A 16,045-nucleotide genomic window follows, 5' to 3' on the forward strand; every position below is an offset into this window, starting at 1 on the left:
GGGTAAAATATGTATATTTGGGGTTGAGTTAGTGAAAACCTTTTGAGGACCCTGGTCAAGAAGCAGTTTGACATGTACCGTAAATGGATGAATTAGGTGTTTCATGCTTAACCCCTGTACTCTATGCATGTACATACGTACAGTGAACATCAGTTAAATGTTAATCAATTAATCATGATGGCATTATTCAATCATTTGCATCCCTCACCATACCATTTAAAAAGTTTTGGGGGGACCTTATCTTACTAAACAACACAAATAAACCACACACAGTTCATAAGGATGAATACCAAGAAGATAATGAGACTGAAGAGAGTGTCAAAACAAAATATGGAGATGGTGAAGGTTATGTGGTTGTTCTATGTGTTTACATGTGTGTGCGTGCTTACACAATGGTATATAATAATTAATGGAGTAATTCATACCAAACATGTTCTATTAGGCTCAGGTTAGGACTCTGTGCCAGTCAAGTTTATCCACACCATACTCTGTCATCCATGTCTGTTTGCAGTGCACCAATGCACAAACAAGGTACACTACATAGTCATGTTGTAAGAGGAAGGGGCCTGCTCCAAACTGTTCCTTCAAGGTTTGGAGCATGGAATTGTCCCAAACTGTTTTGGTATCCTGAAGCATTCAAAGTCCATCTCACTGGAACAATGGGGCCAAGGCCAGCTCCAGAAAACAACCCCACATCATCATTTCGCATGCACCAAGTTTCACTTGGCAGTCCAAAATGTACCCTTCTCCTGGCATCCTCCAAAACTCAGACTTATCCATCAGATTTCCAGATGCCTGATGCATCACTCCAAAGGCCTCCTGAAGTCTACAATAATCTCCAGTGGCAGTGTGCTTTACACTATCGAATCTGGGGCTTCGCTTAGCACTTGGTGATACATGACTTCGGAGAAGCTTTTTGGCCATGGAAACCCATTCCATGAAGCACTCTGCACACTGTATTTGGGCAAATCTGAAGATCACATGAAATTTGGGGCTCTGTAGCAATTGACTGTACAGAATGTCGGTGACATCTTTGCATTATGTCCTCCTTCAGTTTATGTGGCCTACCACTTCAGAATGGATGAGTTGCTGTTGTTCCCAGTGTCCATTTTCTTATAATAAAGCTGATAGTTGACTATGGAATATTTATAAATGAGAAAATTTCACAACTGAATTTGTAGCACAGGTGGCATTCTATGAGAATAGAATTCACGCATGAATTCACTGAGCTCCGGAGAATGGCCCATTCTTTAACAAATGTCTGCATGCCTGAGTGCTTGATTTCATACACCTGCAACCAGGCTAAGTGAATAGGACACCAGACTCTGATCATTTGGATGGGTGAGCGTATACTTTTGGTAATAAAATGTAGTTATTCTGTATCTTAGTAGTAGGAGGTAGTAGGTAGTGAAAGTGTGCTACAATCAGATTTTGCTCCAAAACGTTCTGCTACCATATGTGATATTTTAGACCTTAAATCCCTTCCTCAAACCAGTAAAAATAATTTCTCTTGTATAGTTATTTAGTGTTTGTATACACAAGCATGCTGTAAATAGTTATTCTACACTGCATGCCTGCATGCTGTGTACATTATGCAGTAGGCCTATGTAATACATATACTGTATACCCCCCATACTCAAATAGCGGCCCGCGGGCCGCCCTCGAATAATTTTGAAAAATTAAAAAAAAAAAAAAAAAAATTTTTTTTTTTTTTTTTTTTTGGTCCGATCGCGCTGCCGGCTCTTATTTTGAAATGGCGCCACAGACGCTAGGAAGATGCGTGCCGTGTCTCCGCCCCCTCAATCAGTTTCTCCCTGCAGGCTCCAAACAGAAGTGACTATGAGGGTGGCAGAGGCTGTTGTGAGGTAGACTACTGAAGGGAAGTACGGTAGAACTTGTAAATAAATTATTTACAAAGTTCTCTTTGCCTCGTTTTTGAAAGTAATGGTCCACATTTCATTGCATGCAGTGTGTTAGGACTTCGAATTGGTTTAGCACTAGCTGTAGCTAGTTGCTAACACAAATGAAGGCAAATTGTGTTTGAGCTCTGCTGGCAGCTAACTAGGGGTAGCCTACTTAAAAACGAATTGCTTGATAAACTTTTCACACTTTTAAACAGTCCCCAAATAGTTCGTTTGGAAAGCTAAGCCCCTCATAAGATTTCAAACAAAGTTATGAGCAACTTGATGATTTATTATTGGCTGTTGCATTTAATCAACATTGCATCAATGTGCCATTTTCTTGTTGGCAAAACCTGGTGTCCTCCTATCTATGTGTCCTCTTTGTTGGGTCCATTATTGCATCTGATTCTCATTATGTATGTGAGAGCTGCATAAACAAAGTCATAATAAGTAACATTTGTTTGAAAAGTGTTATCTTCAGGCTTATTGGTTTTCTCACTAAGAAATAAATGTTTATGAATGTAGTCTGTAAATATAGGCTAATCTTATGTCATTTAAAAAAGATAATCTTATGTCATTAAAAAAAATACTGAAAGGTGGCAATGAGAGCAAGGCAGGCACCTCACTCACAGTACTCCAGGAAAATGCAGGCCCTTTATGAGAGAAATGTTCTCCCATCCTGTCACTGGAAACTAAATATCTGCTGTGGGTGTGAGTGCGTGTGTTTTGTGATTACAAAGGCCTTATCATTTTTTATTTTTTATTTTATTTATTTTTTTGGTGGGTGTCGTGTCGTGTCAGCCCGCCCCGGCCCTTTATTGGGAGGAATTTTGAAAAACTGGCCCTCGGGGACTTTTAATTGAGTACCCCTGCTGTATACTGTATACATTTATTGTATGGGGCAATTCCTTAATCTATCCAGGTCAAAACTTATTCTTGACCAGGTTCCTCAGAGTGTTGTCACTAACTCAACCCTGAAATAAATATATTTTACCCACAGAAAAATTATTTTGAGTCTGGTTTTACCATGCAAAGCTGATTTTGTGTGTTCTAAAATTTGTGCATAATTGATCTTTCATGCCCTCATTTGCATATCTTAACATCAAAATACAGAAAACATCCAATACATTTTTTTCTTCTCTTATCACCAGTAATCAACTGAGAAAGTTTCAAGGTGATATCTATGATTTAAGCTTTTTTGCCTATTCACCTACAGTAGTCTTAACCTTAACGATATATTTATGCTAATTATGCAAATTGCCCAAAGTGCAACTTTGGGCAACCAAGCTAAATCCCCTTCATTTGACCTATAGATGACATTTCTGCAATAAAACTTTAGGGTACTCAACATTTCTGGGTTCATGAAATCACGACTAGACTATAATGGTCATTTCAAATCCACAACAAGCCCCTTCCCAGGCTTACAAAGCACAACTTCGTCGGCCCAGTTGTGAAATGAATTCAGTGTTGCCAGATTGGGTGGTTGGCTACTTGGGATGGCCGTCTGCGGGTAAAAACAGGATTTGATCAGACACATCTGGCAACAATGGAAATGATGGGTAAGAGACACCAATCAGTGCTGGAATAATGGCCATTTCAAATCCACATCCACATGCCCCATCCCAGCTCACAAAGCACAACTTCATTGGTCCAGCTGTGATATGATGGGCAAGAGAAACCAGTCAGCACTGGAGAGGACGAGAGGACGAGACCAGGCTCAGGGATACTGGACCATTGTGCATAGCATACATACGAGTGTGTGTGAAAGAGCACACATGGGCCATATACGTGTACATGTGTGTGTGTGTGTGTGTGTATAATATACAGTATAGTATAGCATACACAAAGACACTGAGACAGAGAGGGAGATAGAAGGCATGGGGACACCGTACCTTTGTGGCAGGTGCTCGGGTGCGTGCGCTCTCTACCATGCCGCTGGGAGCCGGTTTCTGATTGGTCTGGGTGCTGGGAGCCGGTTTCTGCCTGGTCTGGGTGCTGGGGGCTGTAGGCGACTGCTTGCTGGTGTGGGTGCCGGGGGCCGTAGGCGACTCCTGGGCATTTAGAGGCTTCACTGCATGTGGCCTGCTGGCAGAGGACAAACAAGTCAGTCTCAAGGTCACGCACACACAAACATCCGGCAAGCGCACGTCCGTCCGCACACATGCACACTATGCACGCACAGGGCAGAACTGGGGCCGAAAAACAACCCAGGCAATGGGCCACCCCATTTAAATTGAGGGCTGGTCTGAAAAGGAAAAAACGAAACACAACAGCATCGCCCCCACAGGGAAAATGTCCTGTACGCCAGATAACCAGTCCAGCACGCATGCACGCACGCACACCTCATTCTCAGCCATACTAGTGGAGGAGCAACACGCGCAACAGAGCCAGAAGAAAAAGCTTTTCTGTTTCTCTCCCTCTCTTTCTCACAAAGACACAGTGTTCCACTACCAGTATTATTTTTACAACATTTTCCCAGCTAGCAACGCATTAGACAGTGTACTCATTCAGTGAAATGACGCAGAGGCTTTTTCACATAGAAATTTGGCATAATGACAACAGTTGTGGGTGAATATATAAAGACTTGTTTTCTCTGAGCAATTTGCAAGCACATTTGAAACGCTTCACAAAAAAAGTCTTCACAAAAAAGCGCAAGGCAAAAAGACCAATTTGGAGACATTTAGCCAAAAATGGTTGCGTTCCACTTAACCTGAAGTAGCAGAAGACGGCAGACAAAAGGTTCATCTTTCAGCAGCTTGTATGTTGGTTAAGGTGACGAATAGCTGAATGCTTAATTAATATTTTAGTGGTTTCCAAATGAATGGAATAAATCATTTTACAATAATTTTACAGCTATTAGAGCAGATGGGCCATTAGACTCGTTTAGTCAAAATTTGAGACCTTGGGGTCAATGGGTTCCCGAAGTGACGTTTACTCATGAGTGTACTTTAGGGACTAATGATATTGCAGACAATGGTGTGCATATGAGATACAGCAGTTGCAATTCAGTGGAAGTTAAAATCATGCAAATGCCAGTCATGTAATCATGCTTTATATTGCAAGTAGTGTTGGCTTTTTATGACTACTGATAATATTTAAGCCATCATACTGAGTGTAAGCACTATTTCACAGCTGTGTTTACCCTAATAGATTGTCACGACTTTAAGTAAAGAGTGTAAGCCAACTAATGTAAGTGCGTCTTGCTAAAAAAAAAAAAACAGAACAGCAGAAGAAATTCGGGTAACTTGCACATTTGTAAGAAAAAGATGTGCAAGTGCTACATACATTTTCAAATTTAAGAAAAGGGTTATGAAGAAAAAAAGCTTTTATAGTGTCTTTATAGACAAACTCTTCTCTAATAAGCAGTGCAGGCTTTGAGCACCACCGATATTTTAAAACCATCTCTAATATAAGGACATTACCGGCCAGGACATTTCACAGCACTTCACGTCTGCCTAATATGGTCACCCCGACCACGACATTTGAGTGTTCCTAACAAGGGCTGCAGAGATCTGTAGACACGGGCAATTAGGCTAATAGCTGAAGGCCGTGACCGAACAGGAAGTGGCTCATTAGTGTCTAAACGGGGACTAGAAGATGCTGCTGCTGCTCTCTTGTACGCAACACTGTGCCATTTTCATCCAACGGAACATGATATTACTCCCATGTACCTGTCAGTGGCACTGTGGGAAGAAAAGTAGTGTGTCACCTTTGGCCTGGTTGGAAGGAAACGGGACTTGGCCTGACCACCATCACCATTAGAACTGGTATCAGAGCCAGTCCAGATGGAGGGTTCTCACACCTTTTTCATGTAAAAATTCAAGCATTTTCAAGGAATTCAAGCACCAGTGGGAACCCTGCAGATGGGATGGGAGTCTAACGGGGGGGGGGGACTACATAGGAATATAGTCGTCTCACCTGCGTGACGTTGAAGTGGTTTCGGCGGCTTTGTCAGCATTGTCCAGATGTCCGTTTGCTGTGGTGACACCACAGGGAGCGGATACGCGGGAAGGGAGATGAACCCTGTGCCCCAACGACAACGCATTTTGAGCTGGTGCATTAGAGGAGGAAGTCGAGGAGACACCCTTGTCCTTCTCTGGTGTTTTAGAGGACTTGACAGGTGGTGGTGGTGCAGTGGTCTCCTGAAGGCTCTTCACGTTCTTGGTCAGGTTGACATGTTCTGGGGTCGCCTTCCCAACTATCGAGGTGACATCAGGATTAGCTGGAATTGGAATTTTGGACGTTTTGGCTGGTGGTGGTGGCAAGGGCGCGCGCACTTTCTTCTCCGACATACGTTTGGAGCTCTCTGGGCACTCTTTGTTTGAGGTGGCGTCCTGGACAAGAGGCTCATGGACATCTGTGGTGACACGGACAGACTCTGTAACTGCTGCTGAGCCATCACACTGAATCTCTTCAGTGGAATCTGGTGCAATGGTCCTCTTCTCATTTGGTACGTCGCCTTCTTTGGAAGAATCCACACCAGGGAGTTTGGGACACTGAGATACTTCAGGGTTGTTTACAATCTTCTTTGGCGGTTCGGGGCCTTCCTGGTCAGTCTTCTTAGCGTCCTTAGACACCTTTGGCTGGGGAGCTGGACCTTTGTTGTACTTGTGTGGCTCCAAGAATGGATTGGTGGGTGCACTCGTCTGGACGTTGGCGGAAGACACGACTTGTTTGCTGCTGCTGCTGCTACTTCCCGCAGAGTTCTTCAAACCCCCAGAACCTTCTACCTTTGCCATTTGACCTTTGGCCTTGTCGCTCTTCTTGCCCCCTTTCAAGGAGATGCCGTAAGTCTGCAGAGCACTCCGGAACACCTGTGAGGCTGAGGAGGAGGAGCGGGTCAGAGAGGCTGGCATTGCACTCGTCTCTGATTGGCTATCTGAAGTAGCAGTCTCGGACCCGAGTCGGGATGGTGAGGATGGTGGTGGTGAGGAGCTCCTCGTCGTCCCAGTCTCCTTCTCCTTCTCCGTCTGCTTCGGGGGAAGCTGCGGCTGGGGTGCTGGGCGGCGAGACTGGGTGGCCAAGTCTGGTGCTTTTTGGACCTCCTTTCCTCTCGTTGGTGATTGGGGTGGTGATCGTTGTTGTTGTTGTTGTTGTTGTTCCCCGGTGGTCTGTGAACGAGATGCAGCAAATGTTGCAGCATCTTCATGGTCGTGAGTCTTCTTTGGAGGAGACGGAGCGCGACGTTTCTTCTCAGCGCGATCAGCAAGGATTTCCGTGCCTGGGAGGTTTTCCACACCCTCACTAGTGACACTGGCCACATGCTCGGGTTCATCATCCTCCTCCTCCTCTTCATCGTCAGAGGTCAAAAACGGGTTCGAGGGGACCGCAGGGGAAATGCTTACGCTAGTCGAACTAGAGGCGTAAGGTGGAGAAAAGAAGACATTGTGAAAGTGGAGTTCAGAAAAAAAGATTACAAAAGTGTTCAAAATGTTTTAAATGTTTTTTGACTCTAATTTATTTCCTTCTTTCTTCCCTATTTCCTTTCATTTACATTTGCTAACTTTGTGAAGCACATTGAGTTGCACCTGTGTATGAAATGCGCTATATAAATAAACTTGCCTTGCCTTGCCTTGCCTTGCCTTCAAAGGGATCAATGAGAAAGAGACCACAGGCAACATCAGAGCTCGATACCAGTTAACCAAGCCATCTGGTCACTCAGACCCAAAAAACAAAAACATTTATACTTTAAAGCCCTGGCTACTCAACCGATTATCAGCTTATTCAGGAAATTATACCTGAACTTTCGCTGGTACAAAATGTTTGCCATTCAGGAAAGTGAAAGGACATGTGACCTGAAAATGTTTTTTTTTAATGTTAATCGCATTCTAAAATTCCCCCTAATGGAACAGACAAAATGTCAAGACAATATGTTTCCTTCCTTTACTGCTGTGAGGACATCTCTAATGTGTTCAGACCATGGCACTGTACACCGTATGCACATTTAGTGCCTAAAAAATACAGCCTCAGCCCAAAATGAAAAGGGCAGCTGCCTGATTCATCACTTTCGATGCTGAGAAATTTCCTCAGCTTCCTGAAGGATATGGTAACCCTACCGTACATACACAAACGCTTGCTCAGATGCAAACACATACGCGTGCGGCCGCGCGCACACACACAGACACACACACAGACACACACAGTCACACACGCACACGTGTGTTAACTATGATTTCTACGCAAGGACAAAGGTTTAGCATGACGTCGGGGGTTAATACTTGTTGAATGGGAAGAAAACAGTCACTAGAGGCAGAGAGGGAGGTGGGATGTGCTTTATTGTTTTACTACATGTTAGATAGGAACATAAAAAACTTAAAGGGACACTGTGTGAGATTTTTAGTTGTTTATTTCCAGAATTCATGCTGCCCATTCACTAATGTTACCTTTTTCATGAATACTTACCACCAGCATCAAATTCTAAGTATTCATTATGACTGGAAAAATTGCACTTTTCATACATGAAAAGGGGGATCTTCTACATGGTCCGCCATTTTCAATTTCCAAAAATAGCCATTTTTAGCTGCAAAAAATGCTGTACTTGGACCATGCTGGAAAATATTTGTTTATTACTTAGTAAACTTTCATGTAAAGATCAAATTTGGCAAGAGGCAGCCCAGTTTCAATGAGCAGTATAGTTGCAGTACCTTTTTTGACCATTTCCTGCACAGTGTACCTTTAAGGCAATCTGGGTGTTGTAATCGAATGATTGACAAGGTAGTAGTCTACTAACAGAAGCAAATCTACTCGTTTACTGCAAAAACAACACTACACACAACAACACACATGAGCTGTTAAAAGGCAACACTGTTATGTTAGCCACCCAATTCATAGGCACCATCATGACCATGATGTAATGGACACCCAGTAATGTATGCATGCCAGCACTGTGGTGGAGCCACATGCTGTGTGTGTGTGTGTGTGTGTGTGTGTGTGTGTGTGTGTGTGTGTGTGTGTGTGTGTGTGTGTGTGTGTGTGTGTGTGTGTGTGTGTGTGTGTGTGTGTGTGTGTCTGTGTCTGTGTGTGTGTCTGTGTGTGTGTCTGTGTGCGCGCGCATCATGTTTGCTCTGCCCAATTGAGTCACAGAGACTGACCAATGGCCGTGTGCGTGTTCTCTGGATGTCTCGGTCATGCATATTTCATAGGGGTGCCAAATGTCTTGAGCGGATTGTTGTCAGCCTGAGAGATGCACACCAGAGAGTCTGGGGAAACCCAGCAGATACAACATTTACTAGAAATAACACCTCTATGTATGGCGAGAGCTAATGCTCCCCTTACTTACATACAATTCTACCGGAAAGTCTAATTTATTTTTCAAACTATTTCTTCTTTCCCCTTACATTTCACATTATTGGGAATATTAAAAACGGAATCCCATACTGGAATTGGTGTGTGGTTTTCCCTCAGCTACTGTTAGGTCACTATTGCCACGATTAAATCACGATTAAAATATCGACTTCGATTTCACTAATCTATCACGATATTCGATTATTTTCGATTAATTGTGCAGCCCTACGTCAACCCACCAGCTACACTGGTGGGTGAGGATTGTCACCTCATCCCGAGCTTTTAAGAAGACTTCAGAATGCCTGGCTGGAGCCTCCTGGTAGAAATGGTGAGTGGAGACTGCTAGATTTCAGAATAACTGTTGGGTAGAAAAATGCAATTCCCACCCCTTGTGTGCATCTCTCAGCATTTCTAAAGTTACCAGAGGGAGGACAATGTTAGAGGGAGGAGCTGAAAGGGGACAGGATGATGATTATTTATTTCAGATGTTACAAGCGAGAATCGACAAACTTAAAGGTAAAAACAAAAGACAAAACTAGGATGACAAAACTAGAAGGATGGTTAAGGCAATCTGGGTGTTGTTATCGGATGATTGACAAGGTAGTAGTCTAGTAACAGAAGCAGATTCTAGCACATAGCAGGGTCAGTGCTGCAGTGTAGGACACATGAATGCTGATCCAGGCCTTAATACAAGACCTAATACTAAATACAAGACCTAATACAAGACCTAATACTAATACAAGACCTAATACAAGACCTAATACTAATACAAGACCTAATACAAGGCCTAATACTATGTATTAAGTTGGGAAAGGAGGTCACTTGCGCTCTAGCCTTTTTGGTGCTCACAGTAGGACTGTAGTCAGTAGAAACAAGCTGGTCCACTTCAAAGAGATTGGGTCAAGGATGACTGGAGCACACACTTGTGGTGCACGCATGACTAACGTTTCCACAGTGCATCTTCATCAGAGTTTCATGAAGACCGACATACTGCGCCGAAACGTTAGTCATGCTTGCACCACAATAAAATAACGGCAAAAGCATCCGGTGTGCTCCAGTCAAGCTCCAGTCTCTTTGAAGTGGACCAGCTTGTTTCTACTATGTATTAAGTATTTGACTTGCCATGACATGACTGTGGTCGTGGCATGTCTCAAGTGGTTACCCAAGATAAACAACTACAGCACTGTATGTGTGCATATACGGCATAGAAAACTGAATTTAAACCTACTAACAATCGCACAGATAACACATCTGTGTTAACAATGCAGGGTAAAAATTCTAGAGCCAAGAAAGGCTAAACCAAAGTTCCACTCGCTCTGGTCCCGTGACTTACATAGCCACACTGATCATCTCTGGAAGGATATTTTGAACTTAACGAAGGCACACAGTAGTAAAAAAATAAATAATTCAAGATCATATTCTGTGGACCTTAACAATCTTAAAATCCTGCATCCTTTCAACATTGCCACGGCAAGGTTTAAGGTGGGGAATCCACATTAGTACAAGGTATTAAAATGAGGACAATTTGTTAGCAGAAGATGGACATGGGCCAGAACATCAGAGTCAGAACTGTGACGCATAAGGCCTTGATGTAAGGTCGGGCGGTTTCTGTTTCCCTCTGTGCCACACTATCAGACTAATGGTGGGCAGAGCAGGAAACTGGTGTGGGCGGAATACAGTTGTTAGTGTGGAGTTTTTGTGTGCTGTCAAGACCAGACATCACATAAACAACTGTTTTCCGGCCCGCTGGTTAGTGTGTGTATGCACACACACACACACACACACACACACACACACACACACACACACACACACACACACACACACACACACACACACACACACACACACACACACACACACACACACACACACACACACACGGTGCCTACTGTTTATTTGAGAATCCGGTTTGATATGAAGTTTTTATTGCCTATGCATCTGAGTCATACCAATATAACACTCATAAAATAGATATACACTGAAAATATTATTATTTAGGAAATAAACAAGCATATAAGTCTGTGGTGTGTGGTGTGTGATTGGTAACTGACCTTGGCCTGACCGTGGACACTTTGGTGGAGTTATTGGATTGGTCAAGATGATAACCCTCCTCCTCGAAGGGATTGGACGGGTCAGTGGAATCCTCAAAGGGATTGGCCGAGGACTCCTCGAAGGGATTGGTGGCGCAGCCCTCTTCCTGCAGCGGGGTGGAGATGGGGTGGTCCTCAAAGGGGTTCGATGCCACAGGAGATGCCACCTGCGCACGCAGCAGCCTGCGGCCTTGTTGTTGCTCTCCCGCTCCCCTCTGCTGTTCCTCCTCTCTCCTCCTCCTCCTCTCGTCCTCTTCCCGTTTCATGCGCTCCTGTCTTTCAGCCACCTTTCTTTCTTCTTCTCTCGTTTTTCGTTCCTCTTCCCTCCTCAGTTCGTCCTCCATCCTCATCCTGGCCCTCTCCTCTTCATCTCTGCGCCTTTCCTCCGCCCTCCTCAGTTCATCCTCCTTTCTCTTGCTAGCCCTCTCCTCATCATCCCTTCGTCTTTCCTCCTCGGCCTTCCTTCTCCTCTCTTCCTCTTGCGCTCTCAATGTCTCCTCCTCTTTCTGCCTCTCGCGTTCATGTCCGGACCGCTCTTCCTCTTCCTCAGCCCTTTTCCTTTCCTCTTCTTTCCTCATCTCCTCACGCTTCTTCTCCTCCTCTATTCTCATCCTCTCCTCCTCCTGTCTTCTCTTCTCCTCTTTCTCTGCTCTCTCCATTTCTTCTCTTTCCCTCCTCATCTGTTCATCTAGTTCTAGCCTTCTTCTCTCCTCCTCCTCCTCCTCAGCTCTTTTTCTCTCCTCGCTCTCCTTCCTCAACTTCTCCTCACGGATTCTTTCCTCTTCCCTATTCTCCTCCTCCTCCCCCTCTTCTTCTTCTTCTTCTTCAGACTCTCCTCCATCTTTCTTCATAGTTTCCTCCATCGTTTGCCTTTCAGTTTCTCTTTCCTCTCCTCCGCCCCGAACCCTCTCTCTTTCCTGCTCCAGAATTCTTTTTTCTTCCTCCTCAAATCTTCTGGCCTCTTCCTTCTCTCTTTCCTCCTCCTCAGTTCTCCTCTGCTCATCTCTTCTGATTCTTTCCTGTTCCTCCTCCTCCTTAACTCTCCTTCGCTCTTCTTCTCTTCTTCTCTCCTCCTCCCTTCTGAGCCTTTCTTCTTCCTCAGCTCTTCTTCTCTCCTCCTCTCTCCTAGTTATTTCTTCCTCCTCAACCCTCCTTCTCTCCTCCTCTTGTCTCCTGAGCTTTTCTTCTTCATCAGCACTCCTTCTCTCCTCTTCTCTTTTAGTCTTTTCTTCCTCTTCAACCCTCCTTTTTTCCTCTTCTTTCCTAACCCTTTCTTCCTCCTCTGCTCTCCTCATCTCCTCGTCTCTTTTCCTCTCTTCCTCTCTCATAAGCCTCTCCTCATCTTCGATTCTCTTTCTCTCCTCTTCTTTCCTAATCCTTTCTTCCTCTTCAGCTTTTTTAGTCCTTTCTTCCTCCTCAAACATCCTTCTTTCTTCTTCTCGCCTCCTCTCTTCTTCTCTTTGAATCTTTTCCTCCTCTTCAGCTCTCCTTCTCTCCTCCGCTCTTCTAGCCCTGTCTTCGTCCTCTGCTCTCATTTTGTCTTCCTCTCTCCTCCTTTCCTCCTCTCTTTTAGCTCTTTCTTCTAGTTCAATTCTTTTGCGTACTTCCTCCTCTCTCCTCCTCTCTTCTTCACGCCTGGCTCTTTCGTCCTCCTCTTCCTTTCTCTTCCTCTCTTCTTCTTTTCTTCTGTGCTCCTTAATTCTCTGCCTCTCTTCTTCCCTCTCCCTCTCTTCCTCCTCCCGCCTCATCCTCTCTTCTTCCTCTAGTCTTCTTCTCTCCTGCTCTTGTCTCTCTCGTTCCTTCTCAGCTTGCTTCCTCTCTTCCTCTCTCAGCCTTTCCATTTCTTTTTCTGCCTCCTCCTCTTTCCTAATCCTCTCCTCCTCCTCTTCAAATCTCCTTCTCTCCTCTTCCTCCTTCCTCCTCCTCTCCTCTTCCACCTCTCTCTCCATTCTGGCCCTCTCTTCCAGCGCCATCCTCCTGTCCCGTTCCTCCCTCTCTTTTTCCAGACGCTCCTCCTCTTCCTCCTCTCTGCTCTTCCTCATCACCTTCTCCAGCTCTTCTTCCTCCTCGTCCTCCTCCTCCTCGGCCTGCAGATGTGACCTGAACGACTCCACGGAGGCGATGCCACTCTGGCCGGAGCTGGTCCTGCGCAGCTCCTCCATGGACCCGTGTCCGGAGCTGCTCAGGCTGAACGTGGAGCTGGCTCGGGAGGGCTTCCGCTCGGCCTCCTCGGCGTACACGTGGCTGCCGTTGATGCACATGTTGCTGGGCAGGGTCCCACCGGCACCACCAGCCTGCTGCTGCTGCTGCTGCTGATGCTGCTTCCCATGGCCCAGCCCCATCCCCATCCCGGAGAAGACCCCAGAGCCCAGGGAGGACTTGCTGTCCGAGCTGCCCGTGCGCTTGTGGGTCAGGAACTTGAACTTCTTTTTGACTGTGAGGAGGAGGAGGAAAGAAAGAGGTTTAAATTAAAAGAGAGAGGTGTTTGGTTACTTGCTGTAATTTAAGACTGTATGAAAAGAAGACAATCCGCACACTTCAGGTCTATTTTTGTCTGCCTGATGAAGGTCTAAGGACCGAAAGCTTGCAAGTCAAGTAAAGCTTCTTTGCACAAAAATAGACCTGAAGTGTGCGGATTGTCTTCTTTTTATACAGAAATTTCTACTGAATCCTGCACCTTCTAAACAGATGAGCGGTGGCCTATCACAACTTATGTAATTTAAGACTGAAATCACAGGGTTGGCCTGACTAAGACCAGACCATGGCTCTAATAAGTTCATGCTTATATGCGTAAGGAGACATTTGCAAAATCACTGAATTTGTTTTAAGGAAAAAAAGAGAGAATTGCTGGTAATAAAGGTAAGCAGGCTTGAAAGTAGACAAGTGCACACAGGTGCGTAGCACCGTAATAAAATGTACAGCTGGTGCGCAGTATCGGAAAGAGAATGGGATTAATGGTGGCACAAAAAACACATTTGAAAAAAAAAAAACATAGGTCTGCTATAAAAGTATAAAACTCATACAACCACACTATGCCATTTGAGACACATGTCCTATGAAGAGACATCCGACATAGCCATGCAGCAATATAGATCTGTAGTGCATGCGTTTATTTTGTTTACATGTTTATTTTGGTAGTTTATTTTATTTGTTTGCGGGTGGGGTATCCAGGCAATCAAACTCAAACAGAAGCCATGTCAGAGCAGCATTTCTATTTACATGAAGTTTATTGGTCTTGAGTGTGTGTACAGAGCTTCTGCATCTGGTGTAGTCTTGTACATTGTTCACAGCTGAGCCATCATTGCTTCAGCATATAGTTGTGAAACCACAACGTTTGAAAATAGTGCTGTTCTGGCTGCCATGACCATGTAAGCTGCAGAATGAATGATCACATGAGCCATTACCTTTGTACCTTTAAAGCACTTTGGTCAAGTACTGTACCTTAAAACTCCATTAAGCACTTCAGTCATGCACTGCATAATTACTACATATTAGCACAAGAGCTGCATAAGTCAGTGAGGTAATGTACTGACATGCACCCATTAAACTGACTGTCCAAAATATTATCTAACAACTGCCATTCATCCATCAAACCAGCACCTGTGCTTCCCCTCTGGAGTCTTGCTGCTGAAGGCTAACTTAGCACTGCTTTTAGTCGCACAAAAGATAGCGGATAAGATAGAGACGATTTGATTCATCTTAGTGTCATAAACCGGTGGTTTTCAACCTTTTTTGAGCCAAGGCACACCTTGTTTTAGGACAAAATGCAAAGGCACACCACCAATCGTAAATGCTAACTTAAAATAAAACCCTATTGCCTATGTCAGGGGTGTCAAACTCAAATTGGCCAAGGGCCAAAATCAAAATCTGGAACGAAGTCGCGGGCCGAACTCAACCATTACTTTTTAAAAATGGACTAAAATAGTGCATGCATGTTCATACTTAAGTTTAAATTTCACATACACTCTTTCCCATCATATTTGTTAGTTAAAATGTGTCTGCACATCCTGTGACACAGCAAATTTCATGTTTAACTCGTGTTACGCTATACACTAATGGTGTATGTGGGACAACTGTAATACACATTTGAAATGATCTCGCGGGCCAAATAAAATGGCTCCGCGGGCCAAAATTGGCCCCCGGGCCTGAGTTTGACATCCCTGGCCTATGTTAACAATGTACAGTCATTCTGGAATTTTCCAAGGCACACCAGATGATCTCTCAGGGCACACTAGTGTTGCCTGGCACAGTGGTTGAAAAACACTGTACTACTAGACTATGTTTGGTCATACCACCTGTGCTTACTGCCTAGCTTCCCTTCTGGAGTCTCGCTGCTGAAGGCTAACTTAGCACTGCTTTCAGTCGTACAAGAGAGAGTGGATAAGACAGAGATGATTTGATTCATCTTAGTCTATTAAACTACCTTTGGTGATGCCACCTGTGCTTACTGCCTACTGGCTTACCTTCTGGAGACTCGACGTTGAGGCCCGAGGATCGGCTGGAGTTAAAGAAACACTATGCAACTTTTTCATAGTCATGAAATGGCTTGGTACTCAAGGTTTTGCTTGACTGACCCGTTATGGGGAAAATGGCAATATTTCCATCACCGCCTAGTGCTCCTGCTCCGAAACAGCACTTGCAGCTTTGCCTGGCGGCACCGCGCCTTTTGTTGTTGTGCAATTTGTGGCCGCTAGGGGCGTCTAGATTTCTATGCTGTATGAGCGGAGCAAGACCTATTCCCCCTTCGTTTGCTAACTAAGCAGCAGC

General features: G+C 44.6%; 1 protein-coding gene across 2 annotated transcripts in view; it reads right to left on the bottom strand.

Moving 5' to 3' along the window:
- Positions 1–16,045, bottom strand: part of rab11fip1b (RAB11 family interacting protein 1 (class I) b) — a 51,106-nt gene that overhangs the window by 7,069 nt on the left and 27,992 nt on the right. The window contains exons 4-6 of one of the 2 annotated variants that reach the window (XM_063210789.1): positions 11,240–13,712; positions 5,820–7,256; positions 3,794–3,983 (exon numbers count right to left, since the gene is read on the bottom strand). In XM_063210789.1, the coding sequence (XP_063066859.1) occupies positions 3,794–3,983; positions 5,820–7,256; positions 11,240–13,712 (4,100 nt within the window). Of the gene's footprint in view, positions 1–3,793; positions 3,987–5,819; positions 7,257–11,239; positions 13,713–16,045 lie in introns of both variants that reach the window. The other variant, XM_063210788.1, reaches the window with a different exon arrangement.

The sequence above is a fragment of the Engraulis encrasicolus genome, chromosome 11, assembly GCF_034702125.1.
Source record: "Engraulis encrasicolus isolate BLACKSEA-1 chromosome 11, IST_EnEncr_1.0, whole genome shotgun sequence".
In the NCBI taxonomy this organism is placed as follows: Eukaryota; Metazoa; Chordata; class Actinopteri; order Clupeiformes; family Engraulidae; genus Engraulis; species Engraulis encrasicolus.